This window comes from Labeo rohita, chromosome 9 (genome assembly GCF_022985175.1).
Source record: "Labeo rohita strain BAU-BD-2019 chromosome 9, IGBB_LRoh.1.0, whole genome shotgun sequence".
In the NCBI taxonomy this organism is placed as follows: domain Eukaryota; kingdom Metazoa; phylum Chordata; class Actinopteri; order Cypriniformes; family Cyprinidae; genus Labeo; species Labeo rohita.
Window position 1 is genome coordinate 14,446,364 of NC_066877.1, and position 18,960 is coordinate 14,465,323.

Here is an 18,960-nt window from a genome sequence, read left to right on the forward strand (position 1 = left end):
CACCCCTGCTGGAGAAGTTTCTATCACATCCGTTTCTAGTGCGTGTGTTGGCAAAGGGCCATCTTTCCCATCTGAACACATTCTAACATACATTCATCTGAGAGAGTCTGCATGTGGATATAAAATTAAATTAGAGGGATAGAAGTCTGTAGTGCTGCATCAATTAAGAGAACAACTGTTTATTTATTGTTGCTGTTTTAAATAGGACAGAAGACAAAATATTGATTGTTATGGAAATATATGTACAGTTTATTTACTGTAGTCAAAAGAGGAAGTGAATCAATGAGCAGTCTCTCTCTCACTAATAGTACAACGATGAGACAAAGAGAGGTAGGCCATGAGCAACAGAATAAAAGAACGTCACTGCACTTCAAAGCTCTTTCAAGTTGAGCCCAGCTGTACATTCCCGATCTGACTCTTAGTTCAGTCATTAATCATTTTATATAATGCTTTTGAAAACGACGCTCATGTGATCTGTATGATCAGTACCAGAAGATGACCTGAGCTCATGTGCTGCATGTTGAAGTTACATAACTACACTCTAATGCAAAATCTAAGAGGAAATTAAACTGAATTGATGTACAACCTGCCTGACAACACGTTGGTACACACATGAAAAGGGTCACGTTTCCTACTAATCAGTATAGATTAAAAGAACCTGTTCTACTGATCACTCCTACCTAGATGACTTCAATCTTCCTCCTCTCAATGCAAAAACAAATTAGCCCTTAAAATAGCTCACAAACCAAATGTATACACTCAAACAAATCTTCAACTATAATGGCTTCATTTTGTCCAATTTAGGATCTAGTTCATGCCTTTAAAAAACCCCATCACATTCTCAGGAAACAAAATATGGAAAATTGTATTTTAAAGTCACACTTGGGTCCGGTCTTGTCACAGTCCCACGAGCACAAAGCAACAAGGTGACAAGATCTGCTCATTCATTCATTCATCATTCACTTTGCACAAGCAGTGCAGACAGAAGCACATCGGATGAGCGTGTGGTCAGGTCAAACAGAACAGAACGGAACATAAAAACAAAACAGGTGAATCTGGAGTGATAAATTATTCTATTTAAAAGGAAAAAATAAAAGGAACACTTTACAAACAAGATTTACAAATGACCTTCGGATACAAACCCATTTCGTCACATTTGCCGACCTTCATGTGTGATGCAGTTGCTATCCAAAATCAGACCTCCGGAAACTCGTTAAACACTTGCAACACTTAACCAAGCACGTATTTAAAAGTCACATTGAGATTTGTGACTGTTGTTATTGACCTGTTAGTACTACAGTCTTTCTTCAAAGTAAAACATAACCGTTTCTAAACTGTCTCCTGCTCGGCATGTGTCAAGCGTAGGAAAAGTTTCAGTTCTTGGAGAGGCCGAACTCCTGCGGTAACCTTTGACCAGGAAGGGAGGATTGTGGCATCACTGTAGTTGGACTCTGTATGCACAAATTAGCAGCTTAACCTGTGGAAAAAGTGAAACACATTTCCTGATGAATACAGTTTTAATTATCATAAAGCTTGTTTAGCTCAGTTTCCACTTTTACATGAACTTTCCAGTCATTACTGGATTAGGATGTTTAAAAAAAAGAAATCAAATGAAAGATTCATTAGCTATGTTTCCATCATTCTGTTTTTATGCACATTTTGATGTACTGCATCAGAAACGAGTTATGGACACCCAAAATTTTGATGAAAAAACCCCACTTGTTCAAATGTTGTTATGGTCATTTTTAAATACCCGAGTAAAGTACTTCCAAAAGCAATGACCGCATTTATTGCAAAGATTCATGACGTTTGGATGGAAACCCGGCTATTCAGAGCGAATCATTCAGACTGGATCATTAAAAAGAATCAAACAATGATTCGTGATGTTTGGATGGAAACCCAGCTATTCAGGCTGAATCATTCAGAATGGATTATTAAAAAGAATCAAACACAATGATTCATAAGTCTGGATGGAAACCCGGCTATTCAGAGCGAATCATTCGGAATGCATAATTAAAAAGAATCAAACAATGATTCGTGATGTTTGGATGGAAACCCAGCTATTCAGGCTGAATCATTCAGAATGGATTATTAAAAAGAATCAAACACAGTGATTCATAAGTCTGGATGGAAACCCGGCTATTCAGACCGAATCATTCGGAATGCATAATTAAAAAGAATCAAACACAATAATTTGTAACTTTGGATGGAAACCCGGCTATTCAGACTGAATCATTCGGAATGTCCGATGCTTTTTAAAATTTCTATTGCCATGACTTTTCCAGATGTCAGAAAAAAAAAGAGAGCTTAAAACAATTAGTCATGATTAATTGATTCAAAATTAAAGTTTATGTTTGTTTATGTCACTGTAAACAATTATTATTATTATGAAAAAAAATATATATAAAATATATTAAAATATATTAATATTTTACATATATATGTACATATATTATATCTAACATATTTTTTTTCTTAATATATACATGTGTGTGTATTTATGTATACATAATAAATATACACAGTACACAAACAAACTTGTTTTGAATCAATTAATCGCAACTAATCATTTTGCAGCTCTTAAAAAAAACAAAACAAAAACACCCAACATTAAAGTTGCAACTTGTTCAGGCATTTATACAGCAGTATTTAAATCATCTCATATAATTAATAATGTGACAGTCCGAAGTACCTTAGCTGTGGGCGACTCTGCCAGTCGGATGAACAGTTTGTTGGTTCCCTGAACAGGACTGAAAGAGTATATGAAATGGCTGTCCTGTAGGGGGAGCAGCACACATAGTGTGAGAGACTGCAGACAGCCAACAAAACAAAGAGACAATACATTTGTATAAGGATTGATTGTGACATCAGTGTCTTACCAAGAAGATGGGCAGCTGAAACTTATCATTCAGGACGACAGCATGGACACTACAGGGCCCGCAGAGTCTTGCTGTGATCTCATTAAGGAAATTTGCATGGAAGATAAAAAGCAGGATGCCAGATCCTGAGGCAGAAAGCGCAGTAATATAGCAGAGTAATTCGGTAAATAAAATCATTTATTTAGAACAGACTAATTGAGTAGTTCACCTTCTCCAGGTGTGTGTTGAGGTGGTTTGTAGTTGAATTCCAGTGAAAAGTCTGGTCCTTCGCACAATCTGTGGCAAGCCAAAGGGAATACAGGTTCCAGCAGGGCCAGCCGCGTTTCAAAATAAGCTCTGATTGTCTCCTCCGCCACAGTTGATAACCTGCAAAACGCATTTCCACATGTGTCTTATTTTAATAGTGATATTTTCATCCCACCCATGTTCTATATCTTTAAATATACATGCCGGTGTTTGAATAATGCAGCAATGTAACACTCACGTCTGCATGTGGTCTTTGATGAGATCATATACCATCAAATTGTTGCTAAGTTTAGCATAGTACAAGGCAGTGTTCTTGTGTTTAGACAGGATGTTGCAGTCAGCGCCATACTCCAACAGGAGGCGGACCACATCTGCATTGCCCCTCTTACAAGCCTTAGAAAGAATAATACAACAAAAAAAGTTAACCTATAAGTGCATACTGTCTCATAGCTAAAGCACAACCTAATATCTAAACTATAAAACAATATGTGACCCTGGACCACAAAACCAGTCATAAGTAGCACGGGTATATTTGTAGCAATAGCCAAAAATACATTGTATGGGTCAAAATGATAGATTTTTCTTTTATGCCAAAAATCATTCGGACATTAAATAATGATCAAGCTCCATGAAGATATTTAGTCAATTTCCTACCATAAATATGTCAAAACTTAATTTTTGATTAGTAAAATGCTTTGCTAAGAACTTCATTTGGACAACTTTAAAGGTGATTTTCTCAATATTTTGATTTTTTTTATTTTTTCTATATATACATATATACATATATACATATATATATATATATATATATATATATATATATATATATATATAGTTCAGATGGTTTTTTCAGATGCAAAACCAGCTCCATCTGTCCAGCCATCTCCGTCAAAAATGAGATAATGATACTATAATAATGAGTAAATGCTCTCGACACATATTATACGTCCATCAAATACTTTTTCTTCAAACTCGCTAAAATACCACCCTCAGCCCAGTCAGAAGTATCGGTACATAGAAACCTATACATCTGAGCCTGATAAAAATGCATTTTTTAAAGAAAGATGTCAGATGGACTTAGCTGAATTTGCATCTGAACTCTTCATATTATATATATATATTAATATATACAACAAAAAAACCCCTTTGTGAATATATTTTAAAATGTAATTTATTCCTGTGATGCAAAGATGAACTTTCAGGATAATTACTCCAGTCTTGGAACCTGCGATACTTTTTCAGGATTCTTTAATAAATAAAATGTTAAAAGAACAGCATTTTTTTTCAAATGGAGATCTTTATAAACTATCATTTAAAAGTCTGTGGTCAGTAATTTTTTATTCTTTATTTTTTGGAAAGAAATTAATACTTTTATTCACCAAGGATCTGATCAATGAATAAAAAGTGATAGCAAAGACTTATATTGTTAGGGAAAAATTCTATTTTGAATAAACGCTGTTCTTTTGAACTTTTTATTAATCAAAGAATCCTGAAAAGAATCACATGTTCCAAAAAAATATTAAGCAGCACAACTGTTTTTAACATTGATAATAAAAGTAATAAATCAGCATCTTAGAATGATTTCTGAATAATAATTTGACACTGAAGAATGGAGTAATGGCTACTGAAAATTCAGTTATTTTAAATTGTAATATTTCATATTATTACTGTTTTTACTGTTTTTTTTTCTCAAATACATGATGATGGTACAATCTGATGTGTTTAAGAGTTTGTTTTTTTCTTTCAAAAACATTTTTAAAAATCTTAATGAAAATTGCTATGATTAGCAATCATACGGTCATTAACAAACCTCTTTCTGTTTGTAGAGATCTAATTCCCGGATCAATATATCAACCGTCTCACCTTCATGAGAGCTGTTTCTCCACCCAGAGTTTGGGCATTTACAGATGCTCCTGCTTCTAGAAGAATGGCCACTGTCGTCAAGAAGTTCTGCACCAAACACGAACAGTTAGGTATTAAAATAGATTGCTGTGAGCTTGAGCACTTACCAACAAAATGACACAAAAAATGGGTACTTAACTATACTAAGACAAATATAACATGCTAAAATTCTCTTGTATTAGTGGTTGATGTAAAAACTATCATCATGAGAGACATCATCCTTAACAGAGCAGTGTTGTTGTGCACCTTTTCAGCAGCATGCATCAGAGCAGTGGTGCCATTCTTCTGTCTAGCGTTGACCTTCACTCCTTTCTTAATGAGCAGCCTGAGGACGTCATCCTGACCGCCTGCAGCAGCCAGCAGTGTTAAGGACATGCCGCTCGAATCCTGCAGGTGGCAGCACATACACAAAACATTCAAAGATGTTTATCTGACATCCTACCAAAAAGCATGTTGACTGAGTGATCAAGGTACGGCTGCCCTTGCTAAAGGTCCAGTTAGTCTCTGCTAGTAGATGCAGATACACCATCTGTATCCAAAAAATATGTTTCTTCACCATTATATTACATGTTTTAACAGGCAGGTTTCTTCAGGCATTCCAGACAAGTATGTTTGACTGAAAACATGACCCAGCTTTCTGACGGGTCATAAATATAGATTTGAGACAGAGACAGGCAGAGAGGAAAAGAAAGGAAGAGAGAAAGTAAAATAAGTAACATACCTCCTGGTCCAGATTGTAGTCCTCTTTGGAACTAAGTGCACGTTTTACCGCCAGGTAATTCCCATTCTTCACTGCTTCTCGCAGCTCACCTGAAAGTTACATAGTAAACTTGGTAAATGGTAAAATGATGAAGAAAACTTAAATCAGCTGAGAACTGAAATGTTACAATCAATGAAAGATGGACCTGAAATATGCGATTCGGTGTGGGTATCACTCACCGGGAGTTAAGGCTAGCGGAGAGAGATTCTCATCCTCTCCATTCAAGTGTTTCTGAAAGTCCTCCAGTGTCATCCAGTCCAGCTTGAGCTCCACCCCAAGATTAAGAGATGGCGGTCCCCTGTCTGTCACACAGAAACATGTAGTTATTAGCATCCAGGGACTCATAAACAGCTCGGGACCCACTATATCAACTAACCGCATGCCTATAATACATATACAGCAAAAATGCTAACTGATCAGACAAGATGTGTTTTTCCGTTGAAAAACGGCTAACTTCAAGAAGTTCACTTTCAGAGCGAAAATGTACAGATAATTTACTCACCTCCTTGTCATCCAAGGTGTTCATATCTTTCTTTTTTCAGCTGTAAAGAAATTATGTTTTTTTTGAGGAAAACATTTCAGGATTTCTCTCCATATAGTGGACTTCAATGGTGCCCGTGAGTTTGAACTTCCAAAACGCAGTTTAAATGCAGCTTCGAAGAGCTCTAAACGATCCCAGCTGAGGAAGAAGAGTCTTATTTAGCAAAATGATAATCATTTTCCAAATTTCTTTTTTTTTTTTTTTACAATTTATATACTTTTTAACCTCAAACGCTCGTCTTGTCTAGCTCTGCGTGAACTGTGTATTCCTGTTCAAAGACAGTTAGGGTATGTTGAAAAACTCCACATCTTATTTTCTCCTCCAACTTCAAAATCGTCCTACATTGCTGCTGAAGTACCGACCCAGTGTTTACAAAGTGAACATGAAAAGAAGATCAAATGCCCTTTACAAAAAAAAAAAAAAAAGGTAAAACAGCGATGTCAGACAATTCTGAAGTTGGAAGAGAAAATGAGATGGGATTTTTTGGACCTACAATAACGGTCTTGAACCGAAATACACAAACACAAAAGTATATTAATTGGAATTTTTTTTTTTTTTTTTTAGAAAATAACTGATCGCTTTGCTAGATAAGACTGTTCTTCCTCGGCTTTAGAGCTCTTTAAAGCTGCATTTAAACTGCAATTTGGAAGTTCAAACTCAGGAGCTCCACTGAAGTCCACTATATGGAGAGAAATCCTGAAATGTCTTCCTCAAAAAACAATTTCTTTATGACTGAAAAAAGACATGAACATCTTGGATGACAAGGAGGTGAGTAAATTATCTGTAAATGTTTGTTCTGGAAGTGAACTACTACTTTAAGAGCAAATTAGGGCTGCTGCTTTGGTGCAAAAACCCACATCAAATTGCAGTTTTTTTGATAAAAACAGTCATTAGGATTTAAAATGGGGAAAAACCTCCTAGTTTGCTATGCTGGTTGCAGGCTGTACAAATTCTTTTAAATTATATTATAAAATATTATTATTTCTATTATGATTATTATCACTAGATCAAAAAAGAAAACAGAAATAATAAGAAATATTATGACTGTTGTATTTCACTGTTAAGAGTATTCAAGGAAAATAATATAATTTTAAATATAATAATAGTAATAATTATTATTATATTAATAAATAAATAACAATAAATATCATCATCATCATAATGGGTAATTGTTTTTAAATATAATAATAGTAATAATTATTATTATATTAATAAATAAATTACAATAAATATCATCATCATCATAATGGGTAATTGTTTTTTTAAACACTTTTAAACATTAAACCATCAAGCTTTCATTTTGGTGGAAAACCACAGGAAGCCCCTAAAGTTGAAAATTGAAGTTGAAAGTTGAAAACCCCAAAATGAAAATTTTGTCATTAAGTACTCACTCTCATGTTTCGTTGTACTCTCGTGAATGGCGGCGGAGAACGACACGGAACAGAAGAACTGTTGAATAAAGTCATTATTTTTGTTTTCTTTGCACACAAAAAGTACTCTTGTAGCTTCATAAAATTACGGTTGAACGACTGATATCACATGGACTATTTTATCAGTGTCCTTACTACCTTTCTGGGCCTTTTAATGTGTCAGTTGCCTTGCTGTCAAAGCAGGGTCAGAAAGCTCTCGGATTTCATAAAAAATATCTCAATTTGTGTTCTGAAGATGCACGAAGGGGTTACGGGTTTGGAACATTATGAGGGTGAGTAGTTAATGACAGAATTATTATTTTTGGGCAAACTATCCCTATAAAGCTTCGCTTTTTTTTTTTTTTTTTGACACTGCCAGCTGATAAGCACATCTCATTAAAGTATGAAAGCACGCTTAGAGTTTGTTGTGTTTTGAATTGCACATTGTAAGCGACCCAAACTCAGAGCAGATGCAGAAACTGGTTTGTGTGGAGAAGCATTTACTGCAAACAGAGCTGCTCTCACTGAAAACACCTTTGCAATTTGATCATCTCACTGAGCCATATTGCGATTTTAGCTTTATGTCAATAAACTGTGCAACCCAAATGCAAATGAACAAAATGCAGGCATCTCAAGACGTGTTGTCAGAAGTTAAACCTCTTTCAATTTTACATTGCCAAATACAAACCAGGAGTTTTGTCCGAGCGCTCTACGGTCTCCTGAGAGTCCTGATTGTCATCGCAGGCAGTGAAGACCCGTGATTCACTGTCATCCCTCCTTCTCCTCTTCTTGTCCTTCCATCTGTCTTCTGTTGAGTCAGGAGACGCTATTGACTCAGCCTTGGACTTCCGGGCCTCCTCTGCATATCTCTGTTGCTCCTCCATGCGCGCTTTTCTCTCCCGTTGAGCTTCCTCTATTCTCTCTTTCTTCTTTCTCTCCTCTTCTTCAATCCTTTCTTTCCTCCTCCTCTCCTCTTCTTCCAACTTTTCTCTCCTCTTCCTTTGCTCTTCCTCTCTCTGCTCTCGGAGTAATTCCTCCTTAGACTTGGGGGGCGGTTCATCTGATTTATCACTTTTCTCCACCTCGGATGCTCCCCTCTCCTGTTTCTCGTCGATATCCATAGAGACAGGACTCTGACCGGGTCGAGGCGCTGGCAGGAGAAGAATGTAGTGGTTAATCAAACAAAAAGCACAAGACTAGGAATAAGAGTGAACATTTTAAGTCGGCTACAAATGTTTTTTACCATCTTTTGCCTTCTCTGAATCAGGTTTCCGTGCAGGAGACTGCTTTGACAATTTTGTTTTCTTGTCATTTTTTCCTGAAACCTGTAAAACAAGTAATTTGTTTTTTTTTTCCAATTTTGCTTTGATTCAGCAAAGACGCATTAAATTGATCAAAAGTGACAGTAAAGACATCAAAGAAAAGTCATCATATTAGAAAGCATTTTTAGAAATCCAGTTAGTTTACCATAGAAATGTTGTGTTTTTTTAATGTTTAGAATCATGTGCTCACCAGGTTTTGTAAAGTTTTCCTTTAGGTTTTATAGGATTTTGGGTCAATTTGGACAGGCCCATTTTCTGAATGACCCCATTATAGCTTCCCAAAGGGTAAATGTCAACATCTTTTGATAATTATTAACCTGGAGAGAATTGTACTGCGGTGTTTTCTTCCAGAATGAGCCAAAAAAATAAAAAAAACTAAGACTATTTAGCAAATTAGGTTTTTGAGATTTTCTCAATCATTTAAGAAACAATTTCATTGACAGCAGTGGTTCTAGAAGCAAAATTGTCTAGAATGAGAATGATACGAATATTGAAAAACCGTGTGACATACAATCGTTTAAGCCCTTGAAAAATGCGACATCGCCCCCCCAGTAGCCGATTTCTTTCAAAATACCTTTGGGGCTGTGAGCTGAACAGGCCCACGGAGTTTTGTTCCGATCGACCTCTGTTAATCTTGTCTAACAGGTGTGCAAACATTGCGAATGGCAGCCATGTTTTGAGACATGCAAATGTCCTTATATACACTTGTGGCACTTTAAACTAAGACACTTTAAACTAATTTTTATGCTGAAAGGAAAAATGGTTGAGCAATTATAGCAATTTTCACATTTTTCCCCTCTAATAGCAACACCAAGTGGCCAAGCTCCGCAATTTTTTTCCCGTGACCTCAGATTGAGCTCTTACATAAGTGTTCTGAATTTGGCGGAGATAGCTTATCCTGCTCAAGAGTTTTAATAAAAGTGGCCCTGCCCCTTTTGTACGTTTTGGTGCCCCTTTGTCGAAATTTTTTTTTAAATAATTGATATTTACTCTCCAGAGAATCTTCCTGCACTGGTTTGGTTTCGATTGGGCGAAAAACCTAGGACTAGTTTGCAAAAATAGTTTTTTCAAAAAATGCGAAATACCCAAAAATATTGGCAGGCTCATGATCGAATCTGAGCGTTTTGTCTGAGCCTGCGACTAGGGGTGCAGGAGTTATAAGCAATATCATACTTTCGCTTATTCGTTATCATTCCAACAATTACAATAGGGTTTCAGCTCTACGCACTTGATCCCCTAATAATAAATCATAATCTCGTACTAGTTATTTTAACAAGTGAAGAAATGGGTTACATCAAAGGTTTAGAGCTGTACCTTTTGAGTTGCACTCTTGTTCTGCTCCGCTTGTCTCCTTGGTACACGATCTTTTGCCTCACAGTTCAAGAGGAACTTCTCAAACAAGTTAGATGCACCTCCCTTCTCACCAGCTTCTTCCTTCGGTTCCTCCTCTTTGGGCTTGATGGGGGCTGTTGATGCTGTGGAAGATGAGGAGGAGGAAGATGCAGATGAGAGCTTCTGAGAAGGTGGGGCTGCTTCCTGTCCTTTGCTTTTAACCTTTGACTTGGGAACGGACGTAGCTGCCCCCGTGTCACTGGAGTCGGGCTCCTCCTCGCTGCGAGAAGACTTGCTAGTGCTCTTGCTACTAGTAAGGCTCTTGTGCTTGTTCCCAGCACTTTCTTTAGGTGTGGCCGTTGAAACCTCTAATTTTTTAGGCTTCTTCTCTTGAATCAGGTCTTTGAAACCTTGCAGCTTCAGGTCAGACTTGGGCTTTTTCTGCTTGGCTTGTTTAAGATCACCTCCAGTCTCACTTCTCGCAGATTTGTCTGTGTTTTTTGTCGTTGCGGTTTTGGTGGAATCATTCGTTTCGGTGTTCGTCGTATCATCGGTGTGGGACTCAGAGGGCACGTCGCTCTTCTCGTCCTCATCGTCTGAGCTATCGATCTCTTTTTTTGACTTTATCTTCTTTTTCTTGCGGTCCTCTCCGCTCTCTTTCCTCTGCTTTCCTCCATCTCTATGCTTGTCAAGCTTCTTTTGTTTCTTAGGAGTAACTGGGGCATCATCCTCGTCAGAGTCAATGAGTCTCTTCTTTGTGTCTTTTTTAGGAGGTGCAGGGGAAGGTTCCCTGCTTTCTGCCTCCTCCTCATCAGACTCAGGTGCAGGCAGAGGCTTGTCTTCCCGCCATTTCTCCTTCTTTTTCTTCTTCTTCTTTTCCTTTACAGGCATCTCATCATCTGATTCCTCCACTTTCTTCTTTTTCTTCTTCTTCTTCTTTATAGGTGATTCTCTGTGTTTTTCTTTATCACTGTCACTCTCAGAATCAGCATCAAACAGATCACTCTTCATCGGCAGCTTCTAGGCACAACGGAGCACCATCAATATTCACGAAGACTTCATCAAGTAAACCAGATTTGTCTGTAAAAGCTTTTAGAAAAACTACAATCATATCTCACCATGCCAGTTTCCTTCTTTGGCTTCATTTCAGCCAGGGCCTTTTTGTAGGCAAGCAGCACTTCCCTGCAGTCGTCCAAGTGTTCCTCAGGCTCCCAGGTGTCATCGTCCGATGAATAGTTCTTCCATCGCACCCGGTACAGCACTACTCCCTGTAAAAAAAAAAAAAAAAAAAAAAAAAAAAAAAAAGTCAGAGGTCAAAAATCATGGCCTACCAGAGGGTTAGCTACAATCTCCAAAAAATACTGACAGTAATGTACATTAAAACATACAGGTTTAAACACCCATTACAGGGCCATGAAACCCCTATCCACCTTTTTCCTCAGTAACCAATGAGTGGCGCCATGAAGAATTCTAACTTCCGTTTGGGTGCTTTCATTTCCATAGTAATCAATGTTACAACGGACTGAATTGAAACTTTTTCAATATAACTAAATATAAAAATGTGCACAGGGTTAACGTTAATATTATTGGCTCAGAAAATACATTAATTTGACTAGAAACACCAGAGGAAATGTAAAGATTTTTAAAATGTGGATTTTAGCACCGGTTAGTTTATTATTGAAATATGCTACAAACAATAAATGCATTGTATATGGCTTTGTAAGATATAATTTAATGCATAAATGAATGCACAGCAGTTTATTTTTGTTCTGAAATACATATGGCTTGGCACCGATATGGGTAGCGCACCGACATATGGTGCAGTTGCGCTTCGGATGTCCCGAATTCGAATCCCGCCTAATGGACCTTTCCCGAATCCACCCCCATCTCTCTCTCTCTCCCACTCGTTTCCTGTCATATCGCCACTGTCCTATCCAGAAAAATGCAAAAACGGCCCAAAAAAAACAAAACAAAACAACATATGGCTCACTGCTGCACTTTTAATATCTTTTGATACTTGTTTTGCCATGTTTGCCATAAGCGGCTTTATCAGTTATGTCTAGGAACTCAAAAGACCGGTTTTACTCAACCACAGTGTGTGGATGGATCGTTAAATTTGAAGCACTAAAATCAATAACATAAACAAAATAAATACAATACCGAAAATAAGAAATAATAACGATGATGATATATAAAATTGTTAAAACTAAAAGGAAAACTGAAAATATACAAATAAAAGCTAAATAAAAATATTAATACTATAACAGCAAAGTAGTATAATATAAATAATACTAGTATATACATATATTTATTCTATATATTTAATGTATGTTAATAAACATTATATATTAATGCCTACATAAAGATTTGAAAATATATAACTTTAATATATATATAAATGAAATATACACTGCTGTTCAAAAGTTTGGGATCAGTACATTTTAATGTTTTATTTTTTTAAAGAAGATTCTTATACTCATCAAGGCTGCATTTATTTGATCAAAAATCCAGGAAAAATCAGTAATATTGTGAAATATTATTTCATTGTAAATTAACTGATTTCTATGTAAATATATTTTAAAATGTAATTTATTTCTGTGACGCAAGGGTGAATTTTCAGCATTATTCTCCAGTCTTCAGTGTCACATGATCCTTTAGAAATCATTCTAAAATGCTGATTTATTATAAACGTTGAAAACAGTTATGCTGCTAAATATTTTGTTGGAACCTGTAATACATTTTTTCAGTTTTTTTCAGATTCTTTAATACAAAAAGAGTTAAAAAGAACAGCATTTACTTAAAATGGAAATCTTTTGTAACAACACAAAAGTCTGGGGTCAGTAAATGTCTATTCTTTAAAAAAAAATAATAATAATAATACTTGTATTCACCAAGGATGTGCTTAACTGATAAAAAGTGATAAAGACGTATATTGTTATAAAATATATTTTTATTTTGAATAAATGCTGTTCTTTTCAATGTGTTGTTCAAAGAATCCTGAAAAAAAAAAGAGTCACAGGTTTCAAAAAAATATCAAGCAGCACAACTGTTTCCAACATTGAAAACTGAAGTAATAAATCAGCATATTAGAATGATTTCTGAAGGATCATGTGACACTGAAGACTGGAGTAATGATACTGAAAATGTAGCTTTGCATCACAGTAATAAATTACATTTTAAAATATATCAAAACAGAAAACCATTATTTTAAACTGTAACAATATTTCATTTTTTTCTGTATTTCCAATTAAATAAATGCAGCCTTGACGAGCATAAGAGACCTCTTTAAAAACATTAAAAATCTTACTGATCCCAAACATTTTAACAGCAGTGTGTATATTATGTATACACACACATATATACTAGTACAAAATAAATATAATATTATAAACAATACTAAAATAACACTGACTAGTACAGACAAAAACAGACTGAGGAAAAGATACAACATGACAAACTGTAATTTATCTTGAAAAACTCTTAGGGCATAAGTGAACTTTTTGTTTTTATGACATAAAAACACTACTTAGACTGTAGTGTCAGACGTCTACCTCGCATTATCACTAGTGTCATGCACTACGTGAGAGAACGACGAGCAGGGTGATGTTTATAGGAGGCATTAAGGCAGTAATTAATGCTTAGCAGACACATCCCAAGCGCCACAGGTTAGTTTCAAAGGGAAGTTCATTATCCGCTGCGTTGCTAAGTAACAAACACTGCTGATTCCCTGCTCCTTTTATTTCCTGTGACTCTATCTGGAGGATTAATAATAGCTAAAGATCAAAGCCAAATAATATGCTTTAATCCCAATCGACAGAATGGATGAGATCTTTTTCTTCTTTTACATCAACTGGATTCACAACACTGGCAAGCAACTCAGTATACATCGGTGGCTGTTGTATGTTAACCCAAATCTGTCTTTGTCTTAAAGTGTGAGATCCTGCTAGTAGGCGCACACCTATTTCGAGAGCCTTGGCTTAGATTGGAGTGCTAGTTTCCTGTACAACTGCCTCTGTGCAGGACCAAGCAGCAGTGAGAAGCAGTTAATCACTGTATTTATGTAAACAAGCGAGTTAAAAACATGATTGTCTGTGTGTGTGTGCCAAAGCACAGCAGTCTAGTAAGCACAGGCTGTCAGCTGATCTGAGAGTGGTTGTCACTGGCTCACAGCCATCGCTGACTGTCTCATGTTGCAGTCAGTATGAATGGACACCACTTGGATGAAGTCGTGACGGACGCTGAGAATGACACACAGAGACACAGATAGAAATAGCTCTAATTCAAAAAGCCATATTAGCAGGGTCACAAAAGAACAAGGTCTTGATATAAAACCGCACTTAATTAAAACTGAAATGTATCAGATATTCAGAACGTGAGAGCATTTAATGTAATCAAGCATTAAATATCTTCTTTTATTATGGGTTATCTTTCTATATTATCTCCCTAATTATGGGTTTAATGCTAATGACAATGTAACAGTGATCTATAGCAGTCAAATTAGTATTTGCTTTGTTGTTTGAGTTGATTGTTGTTAAACACATACTACTGTTCAAAAGGTGACTAAGTTTACAAAAAAAAAAAAAAAAAAAAAAAAAGACTTTTAATAAGTCTCTTATGCTCACCAAAGCTGCACTTATTTGATGAATAATACTCTAAAACAGTAATATTGTCTTCTATTTTAATACATTTTAAAATGTAATTTATTCCTGTGAATTTTCAGCAGCCATTACTCCGGTCTTCAGCATCACCTGATCTTTCGGAAATCATTATATGATTATGATATAATATATATCATTATATGCTGAGTTGGTGTTAAAAAAAAAAAAAACATATAACATGTATAAACATGAAAAAATAAAACAAATAATAATAAAAAGCTTATTTCTGACACTGATGTTTGGCATCATCTATAATTTTAAACTACAAACGGCTGTGGTAGAAATGGAGGTAATACACTACCAGTCAAAAGAATAGTAAGATTTTTAATGTTCTTTAAAGAAGTCTCTTCTGCTCACCAAGCCTGCATTTATTTGATCCAAAGTACAGCAAAACAGGAAAATTTTGAAATATTTTTAGCATTTAAAATAACTGCTTTCTATTTAAATATATTTCAATATGCAATTTATTCCTGTGATTTTTAGCATCATTACTCCAGTCACATGCTTCAAAAACCACTGTACTATTCTGATTTGTTGCTCAAAAAACATTTATTATTATTATGTTGAAAACAGCAAAGTAGAATTTTTCAGGTTTCTTTGAGGAATAGAAAGTTCAGAAGAACAGAATTTATCTGAAATAGAAATCTTTTGTAATATTATAAATGTTCTTATCATCACTTTTGACCAATATAAAGCATCCTTGCTTTATTAATTATTAATTTTTAAACTTTTTATAGCTTTTTATTTTAGATAAACGCTGATCTTTGAATCTTTCTATTCATCAAAGAATCCTGATGAGTTTTAAATATTGATAATAATAATAAAAAGTTTCTTGGATCATGTGCCACTGAAGACTGGAGTACTGATGCTAAAAACTTAGCTTTGATCACATGAATAAATTACATTTTAAAATATATTCAAATAGAAAGCAGTTATTTTAAACTGTAAAAATATTTTTAAAATGTACTGCTTTTGCTTGTATTCTGAATCAAACAAATGCAGGCTTTCTTTAAAAAAAATAAACATTTAAAAATCTAATAATAGTAGTGTAAGCTTAAAATATGACATTAGGGTACATGTATTTAAAGTGACTTTAAAAAGCAATCTTCCCAACATCTAGACAATATTACAAGACTCAAATGAGAAAGATCCTCTCACATTCAACACACTCAGTCACCTCACACATTACAGATACTGCAAATCTGCAATTACAGTAGAACTGACTCCAGTTCAAAGGGCACTGACCGCTACAAAATTGGATTTTACATGCCTTGTGTGTTATCTGTCCTCTAAACACTGACCTCCTCAATTCACTTTACAGAGACTTATCAATTTCCACCAACAGGAATCCAGCTACAACACACTTGTCTGCAATTTTCTTCTATCGCTATCCCTTGTCAGTTAAACTTTGTCTGCTCACTCCACTATCTGTCTTCCCTTTCCTCTTTAAGTTATTTAATAACAAACCTCCCATTGTCACATAACACCTGTTCTTTCAGTATTACTGACGCACAGTTCCACAAACACACACACGCATGCCCTTGTGATATTTCTAGATTAGGTGCTGCTGAATGCAGCTCCACCAAAATAAACCAAAGCATTCCGGCATGAAGTGATCAGTCTTTCCTGCATTTAACACAGCTGGAACGGCCATAAAAAAGTCTCCTAGAAATCATTCGGTCAGCATTTCACATCTGCACAGGCAACCCAGGATCTCCAGACCTCAGGGTGACGAAAGTGGTCTGTAATGTGATACTCCCCTCTCTCTGTTTATGAGAGCCCAAGAGGCGTTTGCATAAAGCACCTAGACAAGGAACAGGAAAACAAACCTCCAAAACACATCTACAGACCAAATCCATGCCTAAACCGGCTCCCCATTGCAGCTGCAGTTACTACATCTAACAATACTGTAAACTACTAAAAATGAGTATTCCATTCTAATAATAAATAATGATTTATAAAGCAAAATGCTGAATCACTGTTACGCATTCCAGTCAGAACTATGTATGAAGGGCTAAAAATATGCGATTCATCTGTCATCTTCAATGTTTGTAAAAATGTATTTATTTGTTACACTTGTGAACTTGCATGCTGTGCTATCATATGCATGCGCATAAGATACAGTCATAAAAAGTCTCTTTTCTATCGATTTCTATCCAAAGTGAACTAATAATTTGCATGTTCAGATATGGATGCTGTAAACAACGGTGCACATAAAGCCTTGAATGACTGTCACTGCTGTCAACGGTGTTTTGCTCCGCATAAAACGTCGTTGGTGGTGTTCGGCACTCATTTTGGGCGTGGAGAGATTTAGTCCGGTGTTTAAACTCATTTATCTAGATTTTAAGCCGGTGTGATGTAAACAACAGGAGCCGTTGAAACAGAATTTGTCTTGCGCCCCTGCTCGTGACTCAACCCGGGCGGTGAGCTGAGCTAACCGTCAGAAAGTTACAACGAGTGAATACAGCCCTGCGGGAAGTTGTTGTTTTAAGGCAAACAGGCCGTAAAATCGCCCTTTGCAGAATTTTTTTAAGGTTATCCTATTAATAATACACGTGTCTGCAGTATTTACTAAGGACAGTAATAGCGACATGCTACTCCGCTAGCAAGATGGCATCCGAAGCTCCGTCACAAATACACTCTCTCACCTCTCTCACTTGCATGTCAATAATCCTCTCCACTTCATATACATCTTCTTCATCCTGCTCGCTGTCTCCAGGCTCCGCTCTCTCGGTTCCGGAAGCCATTTATGCTTCAACTAAGCCAAATATTGACGCTATATGTTGTATATATGTGTGCTAACAGCATGAAGGCCGCACGGCAGCCGAACTAATGCACATACACACGAATACAGCAGGAGCGCACTTGCTGTGATAGTACTCCGTGTTGCCAGATCGCGTAAGAAAAACGCGCAATATGGCTTTGGGAAAACACACACTCGAGGTCGCGTATTGTAAGAGGACGTGGCAACACGGGGAGTACTACAACAGGAGGAGGCTCCCTCTGTCTGTACGTGTTGTGTGTGTGTGTGTGTGTAAGCGGTGACAGACGATATGACTGAGGTTATCTTCTCCCACTGCTAAATATATCACAGGCGACAAAAAAAAAAAAAAAAAAGAGAACTAGACAAATGAGGTGAAGTGACTTTCGCTAAAATTGACTTTTCAATAAGATGTTAAAATTTTTACATAAGCTAAATATTTTATTTACACCGTTGTTCAAAAGTTTGGGATCTGTAAAATTTGTAATGCGTTTTAATGACGTTTCTTCTGCTCATCAAGGCTGCATTTATTTAATCGAAAATAAAGAAAATAAAAAAAGTAATATTGTGAAATTTAAAAAAAGTAAAATAATGGACTTCTATTTTAATACTTTGAAACAGAATTTATTTCTGTGATGCAAAGCTGAATTTTCTTCAGTCCTCCTTACCTCAGTCTTCAGTGTCACATGATCCTTCAGAAATCATTTTAATATACTGATTTATTATCAATGTTGAAAACAGTTATTTTTTTTGGAACCTGTGATACTTTTTTCAGGATTTTTTAAAGAAATAAAAAGTTAAAAAGAACAGTGTTTATTTAAAATAGAAATATTTTCTAACAATATACACTACTGTTCAAAAGTTTGGGGTCAGTATTTTTTTTCTTTCTTTTTTTTTTTTTAAAGAAATTAATACTTTTATCCAGCAAGGATGTGTAAATTGATAAAAAGTGATCCAAGCAAAGACTTGGAAAAGATTTCTTTTTCGAATAAATGCTGTTTGTTTTTTTACTTTTTATTCATCAAAGATTCTTAAAAAAAAAAGTATAACAGGTTCCAAACAAATAATAATAATATATCAGCATATCAGAATGATTTCTTAAGGATCATGTGAGACTGAAGACTGTAATAATGATGCTGAAAATTCAGCT

At 35.7% G+C, this 18,960-nt stretch overlaps 1 protein-coding gene across 2 annotated transcripts; it reads right to left on the bottom strand.

Annotated features, from left to right (window-relative positions):
* Nucleotides 1–221: 221 nt before the first annotated feature.
* On the bottom strand, nt 222–17,937 carry mphosph8 (M-phase phosphoprotein 8). Of its 2 annotated transcripts, none has more exons than XM_051119525.1 (14): nt 17,698–17,937; nt 11,510–11,659; nt 10,374–11,411; nt 8,981–9,062; nt 8,426–8,887; nt 5,967–6,089; nt 5,749–5,837; nt 5,274–5,414; nt 4,989–5,075; nt 3,364–3,518; nt 3,088–3,245; nt 2,880–3,004; nt 2,693–2,776; nt 222–1,477 (listed from the first exon to the last, which is right to left on the bottom strand). In XM_051119525.1, exons 1-14 carry the CDS (start codon nt 17,794–17,796, stop codon nt 1,436–1,438), a joined length of 2,835 nt encoding a protein of 944 aa, XP_050975482.1. In that variant the 5' UTR covers nt 17,797–17,937; the 3' UTR covers nt 222–1,435. The 2 variants fall into 2 exon arrangements, with proteins under 2 accessions (XP_050975482.1, XP_050975483.1); XM_051119526.1 differs by having other exon boundaries at nt 10,374–11,408; nt 17,698–17,936.
* Between the last annotated feature and the right edge of the window lie 1,023 nt (nt 17,938–18,960).